The 17,388-nt window shown below is 36.5% G+C and overlaps 2 protein-coding genes across 5 annotated transcripts; one reads left to right on the top strand and one right to left on the bottom strand.

Moving 5' to 3' along the window:
• Positions 1 to 223: 223 nt before the first annotated feature.
• Positions 224 to 2,142, bottom strand: LOC110809711 (pentatricopeptide repeat-containing protein At5g15010, mitochondrial-like). The gene has a single exon (XM_022035606.2). The coding sequence runs from the start codon at positions 1,988 to 1,990 to the stop codon at positions 482 to 484; it is 1,509 nt and encodes a 502-aa protein (XP_021891298.1). The 5' UTR covers positions 1,991 to 2,142; the 3' UTR covers positions 224 to 481.
• A 548-nt stretch (positions 2,143 to 2,690) lies between these two features.
• LOC110825719 (double-stranded RNA-binding protein 4-like) lies at positions 2,691 to 17,057 on the top strand. 4 transcript variants are annotated; one of them, XM_088212682.1, is made up of 9 exons: positions 2,948 to 3,087; positions 8,194 to 8,338; positions 11,038 to 11,300; positions 13,412 to 13,459; positions 14,932 to 15,142; positions 15,241 to 15,327; positions 15,444 to 15,651; positions 15,933 to 16,091; positions 16,279 to 17,057. In XM_088212682.1, the coding sequence occupies exons 2-9, from the start codon at positions 8,308 to 8,310 to the stop codon at positions 16,334 to 16,336; spliced, it is 1,065 nt and encodes a 354-aa protein (XP_088068808.1). In that variant the 5' UTR covers positions 2,948 to 3,087; positions 8,194 to 8,307; the 3' UTR covers positions 16,337 to 17,057. The 4 variants fall into 4 exon arrangements, with proteins under 4 accessions (XP_088068792.1, XP_088068800.1, XP_088068805.1 ...); XM_088212666.1 differs by lacking the exon at positions 8,194 to 8,338 and having other exon boundaries at positions 2,691 to 3,087; XM_088212674.1 differs by lacking the exons at positions 8,194 to 8,338; positions 13,412 to 13,459 and having other exon boundaries at positions 2,693 to 3,087.
• Positions 17,058 to 17,388: the final 331 nt, after the last annotated feature.

Below are 17,388 nucleotides of genomic sequence, written 5' to 3'. Positions count from 1 at the left end.
AAAATGAACTAGGTGCAATACATGTTAAACATGACCGTTAACCTAAATAGGACAAAACATATCTAGGTTTATGGTTCACCGTAAGACTCACAGTTGAACTCGAGACAGTCCCATCAAGGCAACATAGAAGCATAATTTTAACATAATGCAGGATAAATAACAGTATCCACCCATAGAATAATCCAATTATGATGAATTTAAAAAGACCTGATAATCATAAATATTACACAATATAATTGTTCTCCAACAAGAAAATATGCAGGCATCAAAGGTAAGCAAAGAATCAGCTTAATAACTCATTTTTTAAGGGTGAAACCCCTCTTCTGAGACTATTGAAAATCAGATAAATTATAAAGCATAGGCTGTGATTTATACAACCTAATTCTAGTTACTATCTTTTCCTTCTAAGAAAAATGTGCAAATGTCATAAGCTACAAAAGAGAAGTGTGTGCATCAAAATTAACACAAGTGAGGGTGAGATCTAACCAACTGAACAGTTCCTACACTTTCTCAAAAGATCTTCATATACAAATTCCTTCCTCACTTTAGTAAGGCTTTGTTTCAACTTGGATAGTGTCAAAGAGGTTAATTTGATTCCTTTTTCAATCATACCCTCAGCATATTTAACTGCTTCTGGAACCATATCCATACCACAAAGGTCAACAACCAACAAATTACCTGTCTTCTCCAAATCAGAGTCATGATTCTCTATCATGAACTTCCACACCTTTAAAGCCACATAGGCTTCACCTGCATCCATATAATCCCTAACTGCAGCACTACAATTTGCTGCACTTAGAACAAACTCATTTTTTGTCATCTCATTGAATATTGCCAAAGCTTCTCTCAACTTCCTCCTCTTAATCAAGAACTTAAACAAAACATTGTAGATATCTGCATCTGGAAATACCCCATTATAAACCATGTCATCTAACAACTTCATTGCCTTGTTAGTATCATTGGAGTAGCAATATAGAGCTATCATGGCATTGTACATCTTGGTATCCGGCTTGAAGCCTATGCTCCCAATCATTGAGTCCCAAATAAATACAGCCGCTTTAACATCAACTTTCTTGGCGCAGTCCTCAAGTGCAATCTTGAAGAACCTCAGACCAGGGAAACACTTCCTTTCCCTCATGGTCTCAAAGAACTTGATAGTCTCATTTATCCCATTAGGACCATTAAGAAGAGTAATCAAGAACGAATCATAGGCAGGCACATTGCTGGGATCCCAACCTATATCGGCTACCATTTCCGCGAGGGTTTCCTTGGCGCAAGCTGCGTTTCCTTCCTTCTCCCACCCTTCCAGCAGTATGGCATAGGTGTCGGAATCAGGCCTTATCCTGGCCTTGGCCACACGCAAGAAATCCGCTGCGTTCTCCGTCCTACCATCCCTGCACACGGCGCTGAGAAGCGAGTTAAGAGCCACGACGTCCCTAGGACAACCGTACTGCTCCATTACATCGAATGCATAAATAGCGTCCCGGAATCGATCGGCGACGACATAACTGCCGAATACGGAGGCGAAGGTGGCCAAGGAGATAAGGCGCTCATTCCGCATGGACTCGATAGCGTTCCACATGGCATCGAAGAGACCATGCTTACCGAGCAGGTCGACGACTAGATTCCAGGCGTAGGGACTGTGATTGTCGCCCAGCTGGTACCCCGCCCATCGAAAGAACTTCACGACGGCACCTGGAAATCCGTATGAGAGCTTCAGGACCTCTTCGACTTCTCGCTGTGAGACGCGGAAGCCGCTAGCTTCCAGGACCTGCTCGACGGAGGAGGAGGGAGTAGCGGCGATGATTTTGCATATATGTCTAATTTTAGGATCGAGGCCTGGAGCGTCATGGTAGGAGATAAAGACAGGGCACCTAGGTTGGTTAGAAGGAGGAGTTTTGGATGAAGATCGATGGAGCTGCTGCCTCTTCTTCTGGTCTGGAAATGGAGATGGAGAGTGATGGTAATCGCGCTTCCTGTCACTGCTCATATTTACTATTCCTGATTCGCGGACTTCTGCGCTTTAATTGGAATGAATTTCAATCTGCTCCATACACATGGATACAAGGAAGAGGATGCTCGAAAACCCTAATCGGCTTTAGAGAGGTAATGCTCTTCATTGGATTTCAGTAATGGAGGAAACTCCTCTTTTTTTAAAAAAATTCCAAACTATATTAATAATTATATTAATATAATTATGACGTCAAAAATTTATACAAATTGCAAAAAAATAAATAAAATTTGTTAATAATCGAGGTTTTATTTTTAAAAATAATTTAATTGGTATGTCCGTTTTTAAATATTAATAATTATATTTTAACATAACAAAAAATATTAAGAAGTCCATAATTTCATTGAAAAAAACTCTTTTGTCTATAAATTTTTTTATAAAATAGCATATTTTTATTTAATTTTTAAAAATAAATTTTTTTGTAATTTTTAATTATTAAAATAAGATAATTTTTTTTAATTATTAAACTAATTTTTGCTCAAAATTAATTATTTTATTTCAATGCATTTCCTCATGACTGACTTAATTTTAATTTATTTTTATTGGGTAATTTGGTAATATTTAATCTATTATTATAAATTATAATTAATTAGATTTTTAATTAAATAAAAAGCATTGTGACATATTAATTTATTTATCTTTCTACTTATAATTAAAAAAATAATAAAATATTTTAAAAATTATAATAGGCGTGCAACAGCTTCTTCATCGTCAATGGATAGACTACCGGCTTCCAAGACGCAAAGCCCTAGCCCAGGCCTGATATATTAGCGGTTACGTGTTTCTACAAGAAACGTTCAGGGAAAATCCTCAGTACAGTGCAGTATTGCAGTCTCTTCTCATGGAGGAATCCAAGCTCGTCGAAGTTAAAGTCGAGGATGTGATATTAACTCCTGATCAGAACAATATTTGTATTCCGGCTGCCGCTACAGTTTCGTTTCAAGCGCCAGATTCGTCTCAAGTTCAACCACAGCCTCAGACGCAGCCTCAGATCCAGCTTCAAGCTCGTATGGAGATTCAGGTGCAGAGTCAGGCTCAACCGGCAGCTCATACACCGCCTGCTTCTACTCCTACTCGTAAATCCCTACATTATTAAACCTCTGTTTGGTTCACTAGAAACTATAGGAAATCGGATTGTTTTGATTTTATCGAAGCGATATCATATTTTGTTTGTCCCCATTTTCCTTAGAAACACTAGGAAAATGGACGGGTTGCTCGTAAGTTGCTTTTATGTTCCCACAATTGTTTTTATCTCCAGTGTTTCGTTGAAATGGTTTTTTTTTTTTTTGTAAAATAAAATTTCACTGTCTTTTTGGGTATTATCAGGCGTTATTGTGTTCAAATTTTGTTATCTTGTTTCCTTACTTTTTGTTTCGGTATGTTCTTGACTATATGTGTATTTTATTTTTGTCTTTGTGTCTGTTTGCATGCATGTACTCCTGTATTTCTCAGCGATCAAATCGGAATTAAAGATGTTTTTTATTTGTTATTATATCTGGTAGTTGGGTAATTGATTGAAACTTTTATCTGTTTTTTTATCACTTTCATTTTTTTATTTTCTTATTTTATCTTTTGTGAGTTTTTTTTGGTTAGTTAAAGTATATAGTTTGGTGTTCTTTCTGAATTGTTTGAACTGTCCTGCATATAGGAAAGGTGTCTAAACTTTAGCCATCGTGGTCTTGTGTTATCAAGGCTTGTCAATGTGTTCTGTCTTTCTTTGTGATTTGCTTTGCATATTTTTTATTGATCAATATTATGGTTTTAAATGTGCAGCGACATATTTATTTTAGTAATCTTTGATAATTCAGTTAGAACTGGAAAAGGAATTAGCCATTTGCTTCTCAAAGTATTAAGTCAGTCAGAATCCTAACCCCCTGATTGTTAATTCTTCTGTATTCGAGACATCAAAAAGATTTTAAGTGGCCCCTGAGGTGGAAGTTCCGAAACTATTTCCCAAGTTTATCTAGAGATGATAACCCATTGTCATTGTTAGGGAACTTAGAAAACTTGTAACTAGCCTTATTGTCCCATTTTTAAGCAGATGCACACCATAGTAACCACCTCCAGCAGGGAAAGGAGTTGTTTTTCTCATTTTCGACTTAGTGGTTTTCTTGGTTTTCCCAAGTCTCTCTTATTGATGGGTGTTTACGAATATTTGTGTTATACTAATTAGATAGAAGTGTGTGAATGCCCTTTCCTTTCAGGTTATATTTGAAAGTTCTAACCAGTGGTCTCTAGTACTATTGAAACTAGATACAACACCATAAAAGGCTCTCCAATTCTTTTTCTTTCTATGTTGACCAAAAGATGGCATAAGGGATAAGGCGAATTTGCTTCTTCTCATCTTTGTTGAATTGGATGCCATCCCAACTTGCCTTGGAGAGTCCCAACAATCAACTAGATACTCAAAAGGCCCAAGATCGAGCCCCAAAGCCTTCTCCCTTTAGAGCACCATAAAGGAAAATGGTTAGGGTATTTGCAAGAATCAAATTCAGGGGAGATTAATTGATTAAGATGCAACAACTCTTTTTAAACTATCTGGAGATTAATTGATTAAGATGCAACAACTCTTTTTAAATTATCTCCTAGGAAATCAACTAAGGTTTGAAAAAACAGAAAAAAAGAAGAATTCTCAATGCTCATGCGCATTTCCCACCTTTGACTCTTTGATTCCCTTTTCTATTAATCCAAAATTCGCACTTGTGCTAAACATGGGGTTTATAATTATGCTTTGATGTAATTAAGTTTATATGTCTAACATCAAGAACTTAGACCCATAAGCAAGTTGGTTGTACTTATAAGCTAACTGCTAAGGTCCGCACGAGGAGAATGACAAAGGTCATGAACAAAGTGATCAGGGAATATGAACATGCTTTTGCAGGAGGAAGGCAAATTTTCGATGCTGTTTTGATTGCTAACAAAGTGGTAGATGAACTGATGTACAGAAAGAAGGAAGGGGTGTTGTGCAAACTTGATATGGAAAATGCTTACGATTATGTAAACTGGGGTTTCGTGGCTTACATGCTCATGAGGATAGATTTTGGGGAGAAACAACGGTGCTTGGTCGGGTCATGTATCATTACAATGTCTTTCTCAATTATTGTTAATAGCGGCCCATGGTTCTTCGTCCAGGCTTCTCGAGGGCTAAGGTAGGGTGACACTTTATCTTCTTTGCTCTTCATTGTGGCTATAGAAGCTTTAAATAAAATGATAATAAGAGCTAGAGAATGTTTTTAATTTCAAAATAAAAAGAGTACAGGAATGTGACTTATCCAAAAGTTTAAAAGTAGGTGTGGGGGATTAGGTTGAAGATATTACACACTTGTTTTTTGCTAATGATGCTATGTTTTTCTATGAGCCATAGAGGAGAGCTATGCTTAACTTCAAGTGTGTTTTGATGGGTTTTCAAGCAGTCTAGAGATTTAGTATCAATCTTGCTACTGCAGAGATGGTGAGAATGAGGTTTGAGGGAGATTCAAATGGCCTTGCACGGGTTTTTGTTTGTAGGATTTTCAATCTACCAATCAAATATTCAGGGTTCCCCTTGGTGCCGATTTTAAAGAAGCGAGGACGTGGGAACAGGTGGTGGTAGGTTTGAACGTAGGTTAGCAGGGTGTAAGAGAGCCATCCTTTCTAAAGGGGAAGACTCATGGTCATTAAGAGCACATTGGGTAACTTTCGTATTTACTATATGTCCCTGTTGACCATTCCGATGAGTGTGACCAAGACGTTAGAAGCTATTCAAAGCAGGTTCTTATGGGGTAACATGGAGGGTAGAAGAAGATATCATTTGGTGACATAGAATGAGCTCAAAAAAACTATCTCTAGGTGGTTTGGGATTGCAGTCCCTGGTGGAGATGAGTGATGCTTTGCAGGATAAGTGGTTGTAGAGGTTTTTGACAAAGGAAAATGTGCTTTGGAGAAGAGTGGTAGCAACAAAATTTGGTACAGATGAAAAGGTGGTTCACCATAGTGGGATTAAGACCACATGGGAAGACTTGTAGAAAAAGATAGGTACTAGCCGAGATAACCTTGAGGTGCGCATCAGGTGAAAGGTTAGTGAGGCGGACAAATTCAGACTATAGGAGGATCAGTGGTTGGAAGGTGGTACCCATAGAGAGCAGTATCCTCAAATTTATGCCATAGCGCAACAGAAAGATGTCAAGATCTGTGACTCTTTCGTGGAAGTGGGCGGAGGAGAGAAGGAATAATAGGTTTCGTGTTGAGAAATCTTAATGACTCGGAGTTTAGTGAATGCTAGAGACTGTTAAGCACTCTTTCCCTTGTGAATCTGGACAACAGTAATGACAAGTTATAGGGGTGCCTTACAACGAATAGGGCATTCACAATCAAGTCGTTCTACAAGTAGTTGTTCAAGTATGAAGACAATAGTTTTGTTTTTCCGTTTAGACATATTTGGAAAGCTAGAGTTCCGTCGTGTGTACCTTTTTTAACTAAGAGGTTGGCATTCTGACAATGGACAAATTGATGAGACGGGGCAATATATTAGTGAATGCTTATTATTTTTGTAAAAGGGGTAGAGGAGTTTGTAATTGCGTATTGATGTGGTGTCATGTGGTATACAAACTTTGGACTATGATTTATGGGCTTTTAAGCACCAATTGGATGATGGCAGGATCAATAAGAGATAAAATTTGGGCGTGGAAGGGCATTAGAGGACGGAAAGAAACAAACGGACTTAATACTGCTCACCATCTTTTGGGTAGTGCAGAAGGAGAGGAATAAAAGGGTTTTTAATGGGGTTGACATTGTGAATGCTTTTTTTACTTAGAATAAATGGTTTCAGACCGTTAGTTTTTTGTTACTGGGTCATACTCTTTATTCAATAGAGAATTTATAGGACCTTATTGATACTTTGACTGACTTGTAAACTTTTGTAAATAGTTTGGCACCCATTTGTATTGATATTAATATACACTTTACACTTCGTATTTCAAAAAAAAGTTTACATGTCTAACTTTTGATTCTTTCTTTTTTTTTGAGTTTCATGTTTGATGACAATACCTTAGCTTGAGATGCACTGTCTTTTTCATTTTCTTAAGCCATTGAGATTAATTTGTTGCCTAGTGCTTCAAAAGTCCATCAAGCAACTATCTTGTATTAAACGATGGTCCTATGAGGTTTGTTATAATCATAAAAGAAGATACCCGCACAGCAACATAAAGATTTGAAAGTAAGAGATACAAAGAACATATACAATTTTAACATGGATTAGTGATGACTCTGCAAGTCAAAATCAGCTACAAAATTTTTACTAAAAGAATTCAATTAAAGGTATTCAAGGGGCAGGTATGGGGCATGTGTGCCATCCCCACATTTGGCCCACTAATTATTCACGAGATGCCTCATACTTGGGGCATGTATAAGTTAACAAACTTGCCCCTGCACTGCTGGTAAAGCATGGTACTGGCCACCAACCCTACCACTTGCCTTTATCTGTGTCATCACTTGCCCACCATCTGCTGTAACCCGCCTCACTACCACCAACCAACTTTAGCATTTATCTGCATAAATAAAAATTTTGTAAAAAATAATTCAAGCAAAACGAAATTTTGTTCAAAATATTAAATTCTTTCCAATACAACTATAATATCACATATTATCAATGTCCTAACTTAGTCATTCATGAATTGTTGTATATGTGTGTATGTGGGAGTGTGGTTAGAGAATACATAAGTACCTAGAAAACTTGGTTTATATATAAACAAATTGTAATAAATATTGGATGAGTGGAGACTTTAACCCATGCATGCCCCGTACTCGTTAGTGGTAAGCCTTTTTTAACCTATATCCACTTTTTCATCCATTAATCACCCATTACTTGCTCAGAAATTGGTGGGTAAGGGAGGATGAGCCGATAACCTCCCCAATGACCATTCAAAAATCAATCTTACAACAAGGGCTTTCCTCCTTTTATATGGTGGAAGGAGAAAATTCAAAATTACAAAAGTACCACCATTGTGGAGTTTGTGTTTTAAGTGTATTTTAGTAGGAACTATGTAAATAAGGTATGAACCATTATGTAATTTGCAGATGGGCACTGTATTTATTTGTGCTGTTATATCTTATGTGTTGTATTTGTGTGTGTTTAGTAGGAGAAAATTAGGTAGAAACAGATGAGAGTTGTGCTGATGCTGGAAGTTGTTTTTGTGTATGTTTAGTAGGAGAAACTTAAGGAAACAAATTGGAGTTATGCTGATGCTACAGATGGGGGTTATGCTGATGTTGAAAGTAACTTCCAGGATAGCTGCTCCTCCTTCCCTTTGTTAAAACCTATGTTTTATTTCTGTTTACAGCCAATATATGGTAAATCTCATTACAGTTTGATTACTTTTTTTACTCAAGAGATTGTAGGGTTCTCTATAACTAGCCCTAATAACTATTCAATATAGGTAAGGGAAGAATAACACAGAAGCACTCAAAAACTTCTGCAGATTTTTATGTTAGTCACCCAATAACTTGATCCTTTAGTCAGGACCATAACAACCACATGTAGAAAACCTTACTCGAAGCCCATAGTCATTATTGTTAACTATTTTTAACTTACATTCACTTTGTTATCCATTAAACAGCTAAGGGAGGAATCGCGAGTAACTGCCCTCGTGACCATCCCAAAATCAATCTTACTACAATAGTTTTCCCTCTTTTATATAGTGGAAGGAGAAAAGTCCAATGATATATGACAAATTAGGTTTTAATTTGCCTACTGTAAAATTGGGGAAAACCCTAAATATCACACCTAGGGTTCTCAGGCATCCACTTTTTTTTAAATTAAAATAAAAAGTATAGTATGTATCATTAATTTACAAGTACCAAGCGGTGCCAACCCATGAACAAAATTATTTACAGGTCCATCAGAATTTCAATAAGGAAAACATAACCTTAAGGGTGGAAAATAAGTTGTGACCTAACCTAATGTGATAGAGCCATATTTTATTAAGGATGTTGGTAGAAAGGGCATTTAGGAAGTATAGCCTGTTCCAAGCCTCAGCAAGTCCAATCGCCCTCTCTAAGTTCCGGTCTTGAAATTATGCAAAGAAGAAAGAAAAGATCACTTAAGAATTGAGGTATTAGGGCAACTTAGTTACTGATATTAGACTGGTGTACAATTTAGGAATATATAATACATCAGAAGTGTAAAATGAGAACTAAGCTTTATGGTTCCAGCTATTGTTATTGTGGTTAGAGAACCATCAGCAATAACGATTTTTAATTGCTGGAGCATGGCGCATAGGTGTTAAAAAATTGAGCGGAGTTGATTATGTGCCCTGTGGCTCCTGGGTATACAATCTATTATAATACGAAATACTTAACTTGGGCATTTAAACTATGAGAGGTAGAAAACATTCCTTAATGGGCCAAATAATCTATGCTTCGCAATAGAACATCTAACATGATTTAAGGTTTTAGGCAGTTAAATTGGAGGAATGATATTACCGGCTGGATGGGAGTTGCGGCCGGTGGCTGTGTGTAGAGGTGTAGGTGTGGCTGGACTGTACGGCTGCCTGCATTGACACTATGCAGCAGCTGATGCAGTGGTGGAGCAGACCCGTGACTGGTGAGCAAGCGCTCAGCTGCGTGGTGTGGCTGCCAGGACCAGCAGCTGAGTTAGCTGGACAGGTAACTGACAGGTGTCGGACACGCAGTTGGTGAGTGCGATTGGAGGTGCGGCTAGAGGATTTGGTGCAGCTAATGGTGTCTGAGCGGTTGAGCAGTAGGAGCGCACATGGCTGAGCAGTAGCAGGAGGGGCAGCAGTGCCAGAGGGCCGCAGCTTGTGACTTCCAGCTGCTGGAGCCGGTTATGAAGGTTGGTTTCGTGGGCTGGTGGCCTGTTGTGGTGGCCGGTGGTTGGATGGTGGTGGCCGACAATGAAGGCTAGCCTCCTTAGGGTTGTGTCTTATTTCAACAATGAAAGCCAAATAGGATTTGTAAAAGAGTATGGTTTTTTTTTTTAAATTTAGAGCTTTGGTACCATGTGAACGAGTGAACTATTGTATTTCACTGAATATTACGGCCCTATATATATAAATAAGCGGCAACAATACAAGCAAAAATTAATTGCAGAGATCACAAAGGTCGGGGGTATATTACTGATAGGTCATTTATCCTAATGTAACCCTAATGTACACTTCTTAATAGATAATCCTACACAACTTCAGATAGTTGCTTTAATACATCTATTTGCAAGTAACTTAAGGTTTTTTTTGGGAAAGAAAAAGGTTAGCTAAGGTTTTGCTCACAGTGGTTACTGCAACTAAAAGGACCTATCTGTCACAAAATGTTCCTTTTGCTCGAAAACGTCATGGTTTGACGAGACAAAATCTAATTTGATCATGCAGCTCCACCAATTCACAAATAAGTTAAGTTTTAGGCCTCACTGAATCAAACATTATGGGTTGGTCAGCGTCAGCTTATAATACACTCACAAAGTGGCGAGCTCTATATTCTCAATCAAGTTTGAATTTGTAATCTTCGAACAGAGCGTAAAAATTTTAATTACTAGACTACCGTATTGGTGGCGAAGTAGTTTAAGGTTTAAATAATATCGATTGATTTATGTAAATGAAAAAACAGCTCCACTTTTGGAGAAAACCAGTTATATGTTGGCTTTGAAGCTAATACATGAAATTAAATCTATTTGTGTGGAAGCATAATATTGGTTTACTATTAATTATATTTATTAATAAGGAGCAACACATATAGCTTTAGCAATGACGTCTTGTGCGCATCTCTCACAAAAACAGACACATAAAACTAGTTTTTCTATCAATCTATGCTTCTTTTTTTTTAAATAAAGTAAGATATGTATTGATGTAAGCGCCAAGGGGGCATCACCCATGTACAAATTTATAAATCTATCAATCTATGCTTGTATCTACATCTCACACAAAACACACAAATTGCATACTTGCAGCTACAATTTGATAGTCCTTGCAAATTGAAGAAGTAAAGATATTGGAAATGTCGACATTGTTTGATGAGTTGCTTTCTTATATATGTTTTAGGTGTTCCAGAGCATATAATGCATAAGAATCGTTTGCAAGAGTATACTCAAAGATCATCAATATCACTTCCTGTGTATCAAACTGTGAATTTAGGATTTCAACATGCTCCCAAATTTAGGTCAAGTGTTCTTGTAGATGGAATGGTCTATACCTCTCCAAACACATTTTCACATCGAAAAGCTGCTGAACAGGATGTTGCTAAAGTTGCACTAGAGTGCATATCCAAAAAGATTAGGGATGAAGGATGTCCCCTTATCCGTGAGGTTTGTTATAGTACAATGTCAACTTCATTGATATTTTTTTTGTTTTCATGTTAGTTTATATTCATGATTGATTGTTATTCTTTTTTCTTGTGATTATGTAGAATCATTACTTATCCGTCAAAGAACAATAAAATATACATATTGTGGAATTATTTGGGTGTCTTTTGCATGTTATGTTTCTCTTTGTGGAATTAGTATCTGAATTGATATTTTAGTGTACTTAAGTTTCTTAATGTCAGCAAAGATGCTAGGCTATATATACCTCACCAAACATTTTTTTCATTGAAAAGTTGCTGATCAAGGTGAAGCCAAAGTTGCAACAGAGTGTGTGTAAGAAAAGATTAAGAGTGAAGGATGTTTCCTTATGCGTGAGGTTGTCATATGACAATTTTAACTTGATAGGTATAACTGTTTTTTTTGAGATCATTTGTTAGTATAACTGTTAGCTTTTAGTTTTCATATTAGTTGGTTTCAAGATCATTTGTTAGTTTCATTGCTTGTGACTGTGGAATTATTTGTCAAAGTATCTTAAGATGGCTCTTTTTTTTTCAATTATGAGTTTCTCTTTTGCCTGTTAGTTTTCTCTTAGTCAATAGACAAATGTTATGTTTATTGTAGTGAGATCAAGAACTGAGTTGATATTTTAGTGGACTATTTGGTTTTTCTTTTTTTAATATTAGCCTATATGCTATTATTTCAAAAAAAAACAAATATTAGCCTAGATGCTAGTCATTTTGATTATAATAACAAAATGATGATAATCCCTATTATTAATTGGTAATAACGTCGCTCATTGCATTATAGAAATCTAAGTTTATGTCCTTTTGTGCTAGATTTGTACTCATATTATCTGTTCAAACTGGTCTGAATGGTTGGTGATGTGGTTGTGTTGAAAGATAAGGTTGTTGAAATTTAGAGATTGAAACAAGATTCTTGCAACAATCCCTATGCATGACAAGCTTCTTACCTTTATTTTCACATCAAACTCGAGTACGAAAATTGGAGAATCCTTCCAACGTTCCTTCGCTCTAACTACTTGGTTGTGCTTAGCTACGCCCAAGAAGGCTTCTCCATTTTAAGATCTCCATATGATGACTTGTTCTCTTCCTTAAGATTCATAATGTTTAAAATCTTTCCATAAAACGAAAGTGCAATTTTGGTAAAACAAAAGGTTGCAAAAGTAAGCAGTCAAAAAAAAAAATCTTCCATACCAATTTGAACCACTGAAAAATCAGTCTATAAGAAGCTAAATTGGTCTTGGTGAACCGTGTTGGTCAAGCATGGCTTAAAGCAGTCAAATAAATTATGATTTATATAGCCCACTTGCGGGTCACATGCGAATGAGGCCCAAGTGCGGCACTGTGCCGGACAGCAGCGGGCTTCTAGCAGTCAACTTGATGGGAGGTGGGAATAATATGAGATGCAACTGGGATAAACTTTGGGAAAAAGTAGTGCTTGAGGGAACCCGGAAAACAAGTGGCTTGATCTTCCGCTGCAATTTTGCTGGGCTTCGGGGGTTTGCTAATAAGGGATATTGCCAATGGTAGGGATGGTGTGATCCACTGCCTGATGGTGGCTGCTGAAGTGCATGGTGCATGTTTAGGGCTTTTTGTGTTTGCGATTTTTTCACTAGATGGATATGAGGCTATATAGGTGTAGGATTTTGGGTGTTGGAACGTTTAACTCTCATACCAAGTGATATATGACAAATTAGGAATATTTACCTACTCAGAGATTTGAGAATAAAAATCTAGATATTACTCTTAATATCACATCTAAGAAGTCTTAACAATCAAACACCCATAAAATTGAGAAAACTCTGTAAGTGTTTTGGTAAATAGTTGAATTCTGTCTCAAAAGTGAGATTGCAAAAGGTATTTATAATAATTCCTAAATACCTTTTCTCAGATAATATTATGCTAAGAGATATTAATAGTTATGGAATTATAAAAAATACTACTACTAAAAAATAAAATTTTAAATCTACTAAAGCTATAATAATAGGCTGCAAAATATCATAATAGTTTTATTTTTAAAGGAATTATAATTTCTATTCAGGTAATCTCAACCTAATACATTCAGCATCATTCTTCAATATTTTTCTTTTGTAGTGTGACTCGGAGAAGTATTGGAGGTTCCGTCTGGTAACTTGCCACGAGGTTAAACATCCTATTCTTCCTGGGATCTCTTGCATGCTTTAATTTAAGGGCTACTCAGGAATTGACTGTAGAGATTCATGATTGAGGAAGCTAGCCTCCTACAGAAGGTGATTAGGGCCAAATTTTGGGATTGCCGATAGGGGTATGAGAGCTAGACATCCTACAGCATCTCATGATGTGAGTGTCTGAAAGAAAATTAACGTAAGATGGGTAGACTTTGAGTTTATCAAAATGAGGATTGGCTATGGTAATAGGGTGATCATCTGGCACGTTCAATTTGTATGATGGTTGGCCCTTTCATCGTCAGCTTCCTCATTTTTTCTTTATCTCTTGCAGAAAGAAGATTCTGTGAGTAGTTTCTTTTTCTCATACTCATAGGATATGGGCAGTTAATCTTGTGAGAAACCTGAATGATTGGGAGATTGACGAATGTGCGAGTCTCCTTCAGCACCTCTCTTGTTTAGTGTCCATTTTGAGAGGGATAATAAGTTGGTGTGGGTATTAGAAGCTGTAGTTTTTCTTTACTGTCTAATCCTTCTACGTGCATCTTACTTAGAACATATAAATCCTCAATAACTTCCCATGGAAGCTTATTTGGAAGCCCACTTCTGGGGCAGATGGTAGGCTGGGAAGCGGGGTGATCCTCTTACCATTCTGCCAAAGGTTATTGTAGGGTAATTCTGAGGGGCATGATAAGCAGCAAGAGGTTGGATTCTCATGATTGGTATTCTCCAAAGGAGGGGGAAGATTCTTGTTAATGGGTGCTACTTGTGCATGAGAGCAGCAGGGACAAGAGATCATCTTCGTTTGCAGTAGCCCTTTTTGTTCTTTCTTTGGTGCACTACTCTCAAGTTCCTTGGGTTGGGTTGGGTTTGTCAGGTATTTGGCTGAAGAGGTTTGTTCAGGGCATGGCATTAGGAGTGATAAGCACAAGAGAAGAATAACCATGCTTGTCCCCCTCGTGCCACCATGTAGGTCATTTGGAAGGAAAAGACTAGAAGAGTTTTTAAGGGTTTAACTTTTTCTTTTCGGTAGAGTCGGGGACTGTTTGGTCGACACGCTGGGTTATTTGTAATGCTTTTGAACTGGGTGACACCCCATGGGTTGTTTATATTTAGATCCATCTCTTTTCTGGCAAAAAAATAACTTACGTGCAATAAAGCAATATATATGGTCTTCATACTTAATGATTTGGTTATTTATTGGAAATTAGGTATGGTAAGATATATACATTTTGGATATATGTCATGACTCTATTGGTTAGAGTATTTATTTAAGAAATGGGAGGTCTTGAGTTCAATTCTCAATCTCAACATTTAATTTCTTCTATGTAAGTGCTTTTGTACATGGGTAGTACCCCCGTCTTTTTTGTATTATAATTAATACATACTTTACACTTTTTAGTTTTTTTAAAAAAAGATATATACATTTTGGATTTTCGTCTTTCAATTTTTTTTTTCTTGTTTTTTCAGGATACTGTGTTTTGTAAAAGTATCTTAAATGAATTTGCTGTTAAGATGAATATGGAAAATCCTATATATAACACCGTTCAGTCAGGGGGATTGCTTCCAACTTTTGTATCCTCTTTGGTTTTTAATGGTGTAAGTTACACTGGTGAGGTTGGTAGGACCAAGAAAGAGGCAGAACAACTAGCTGCTCGTGCTGTTATCATCTCTCTTCTAGGTATATAATTATACACCATGGTAAAATATTTAAATTACTTATTGGATATGTTTTGTTTTTCATCTTTTTATATAAGACTAATTGGAGTAATTATACAGGCAATTCTGAGTTTGCAACAATACTTTCTGAGATCATCAAATCTAAAGCAAGACTTTACGTTGCATTGCATAAAGTCAAAGATCCAGGTATGCCCACACTATTGTTCTCCAAGAAATGGTGCTAACAGAGGAGAAACTTTTGTGATTCCGCTTAGAAAAGATAAAAGAAATTCAATCTCTTGTTCTCTCTAATAATGTAACAGCGACTGCAACTTCACAAGCAAGCTCAATAATGCAACCATCTCATCATGATTTCATGATACCAACAGCAGAATGTTCCACTCAACAGATCACTCTTCCAATTGCATTTGTGCCTCTGTGTTCAGGACAACCATCTGAAGGTCCACAAACTGTAAAAAGGAGGCGGAAGAACAAGAAAAAGGCTAATAAGAAATTGCGGGCTGCTCCTCCGTAAGTTTTTTTTCCACTTTCCTCAGTAAGTTTTTTTTTTCACTTCCTTTAAATTTTTTGAAGTGTGTCCTTTTCATGTCTATTTATGATGGATGTCTTATTAGTATTTGTTATTGAAAAAAATACTAAGAACTTTTCTTTTCCTCAAAAAGAAAAGAAAACTAAGAACCTTTGTAACAGTGAAATAAACACTTTTTCCCTTTTAAATTTGGGCATTCTTGCAATCTAATTTTAACAGTCTAGCATTGAGGCAAAGAAATTAACTTCCCTTTTGAATTCAGGGTGTTCTTCGGAATTTTCAAATGGGTGGCTGTATCACACACAATGAATTTCTTCTTTCTAAAATCTTTGCTGAATGTCAATTGTAACATTTGGATCCAAGTGATACTGTTGTCATTTGTTTCCCGAATCCCACAAGTTTCATCAGGAAAGCACTTAAGGTTGTTATGTATTTTCTCATTTGGCTTTTAAATCATTTTCCCTCTTGAGTGATAAACGTAGTAATGGTGATTTTAGGTTGAATAAGTATTTGAAGATTGATATTTTACGTTTAGTAGTGTTTAAGTATCAACCGTTTGCTGCAGATGCTTTTTGCTAAGCATTGTACATTCTACGTGGAAATTGCAGGTTGCCTATTGGCACAATGACTCTGGCTCAAACCCCACCATGTTCGGTGGCCCAGTGAGTGGGATTGCTGTGATCTGTATTTATTTTGTTAGCTTTGGATCTGACCTTTCTCCCATCTTGTAGGATGATGAATATGAAAAAGGATTTGTTCTCAGTATTTTCATATCATTTACACTGCGGATAATAACTTTCAATTCATGTGGCTTCCTTCTTTTCACTTCAAAAACTGCATTTTTTTTTTAGCTTGGCAATCTAATTTTTCCAGTCTAGGAGTGGCTCCTTCTAGTCACCTCTTTTAAAAGAGGAAGATCCGATCAAGAGAGCCAGAAGCTGGGGCTGCCTGCCTGAGCTTTTGGAAGAGAAGTAATGGACACTTTGCCAGAACATCAAGGATCCCAAATGAGGAAAAGCAGTTCGATCGGAAGAATGTCGGGTTCTTCGGACTTTTCAATTCCGTAATTTTCCTTCGAGGTAAAAAGGTAGATCAAGAATCTGTTCCTTGGACTTTATGATGTGTCTGGACATATATTAGATTAGAAAAGATTTTATTACTTGGATTTCTTGTAGTAGGATTTGATTTTCCCACTGGTTTAGATTTACTGCTACAAAGATACTGGTTTAGACAAAAGTACCTTTTTTTTTCTTCTTATATTTCAAGCAAAAGAAAGGTGCTTTTGTCTATCTTGGAACACTTCAATTTTTTTATTTGCAAGAGTTGCAGATACATGTATGAAATAAATAAAGTGTTGTATATAAAATTATTTAACAGTTCATACTTACTTCCAACTACAGTAGTGTAAACGTGAGTCGAATTAAAGCTAATTCGTTCTTAAACTAAGAAATTATACAAATTAATATCGTTTAAGATAAAATTATGAGCTTTGATTTCAAATTAGTTCTTGATATTTAGAATTTTTTAAACTTATGAAAAATATTATATTCTGTCACTCGTCACACAGAATATTTCGTGTAAAGCAAATGCTCTCGTATACCACTCAAAAGAGTATTGATAAACTTGCAGAACATGAGTTGTTTAATATGTCACTAAGGGTTAAATCTAGAGATTAAGAGATGTGTGTATATACGTGTATCTATATATATATGTATTAA

This window comes from Carica papaya, chromosome 1 (assembly GCF_054855325.1).
Source record: "Carica papaya isolate Zhongbai chromosome 1, ASM5485532v1, whole genome shotgun sequence".
NCBI lineage: Eukaryota > Viridiplantae > Streptophyta > Magnoliopsida > Brassicales > Caricaceae > Carica > Carica papaya.
The sequence above is the reverse complement of the archived record's forward strand: the minus strand, read 5'-3'. Positions and strand labels throughout refer to the sequence as shown.

Excerpts from the sequence above, each read along its gene's own strand:
- LOC110809711 (XM_022035606.2), bottom strand. The coding sequence starts at position 1,990 with ATGAGCAGTGACAGGAAGCGCGATTACCATCACTCTCCATCTCCATTT.
- LOC110825719 (XM_088212666.1), top strand. The coding sequence starts at position 2,853 with ATGGAGGAATCCAAGCTCGTCGAAGTTAAAGTCGAGGATGTGATATTA. Across the intron at positions 15,143-15,240 it reads TGTTATCATCTCTCTTCTAG|GCAATTCTGAGTTTGCAACA; the intron begins GTATATAATTAT and ends GTAATTATACAG. Across the intron at positions 15,652-15,932 it reads AAATTGCGGGCTGCTCCTCC|GGTGTTCTTCGGAATTTTCA; the intron begins GTAAGTTTTTTT and ends TTTTGAATTCAG.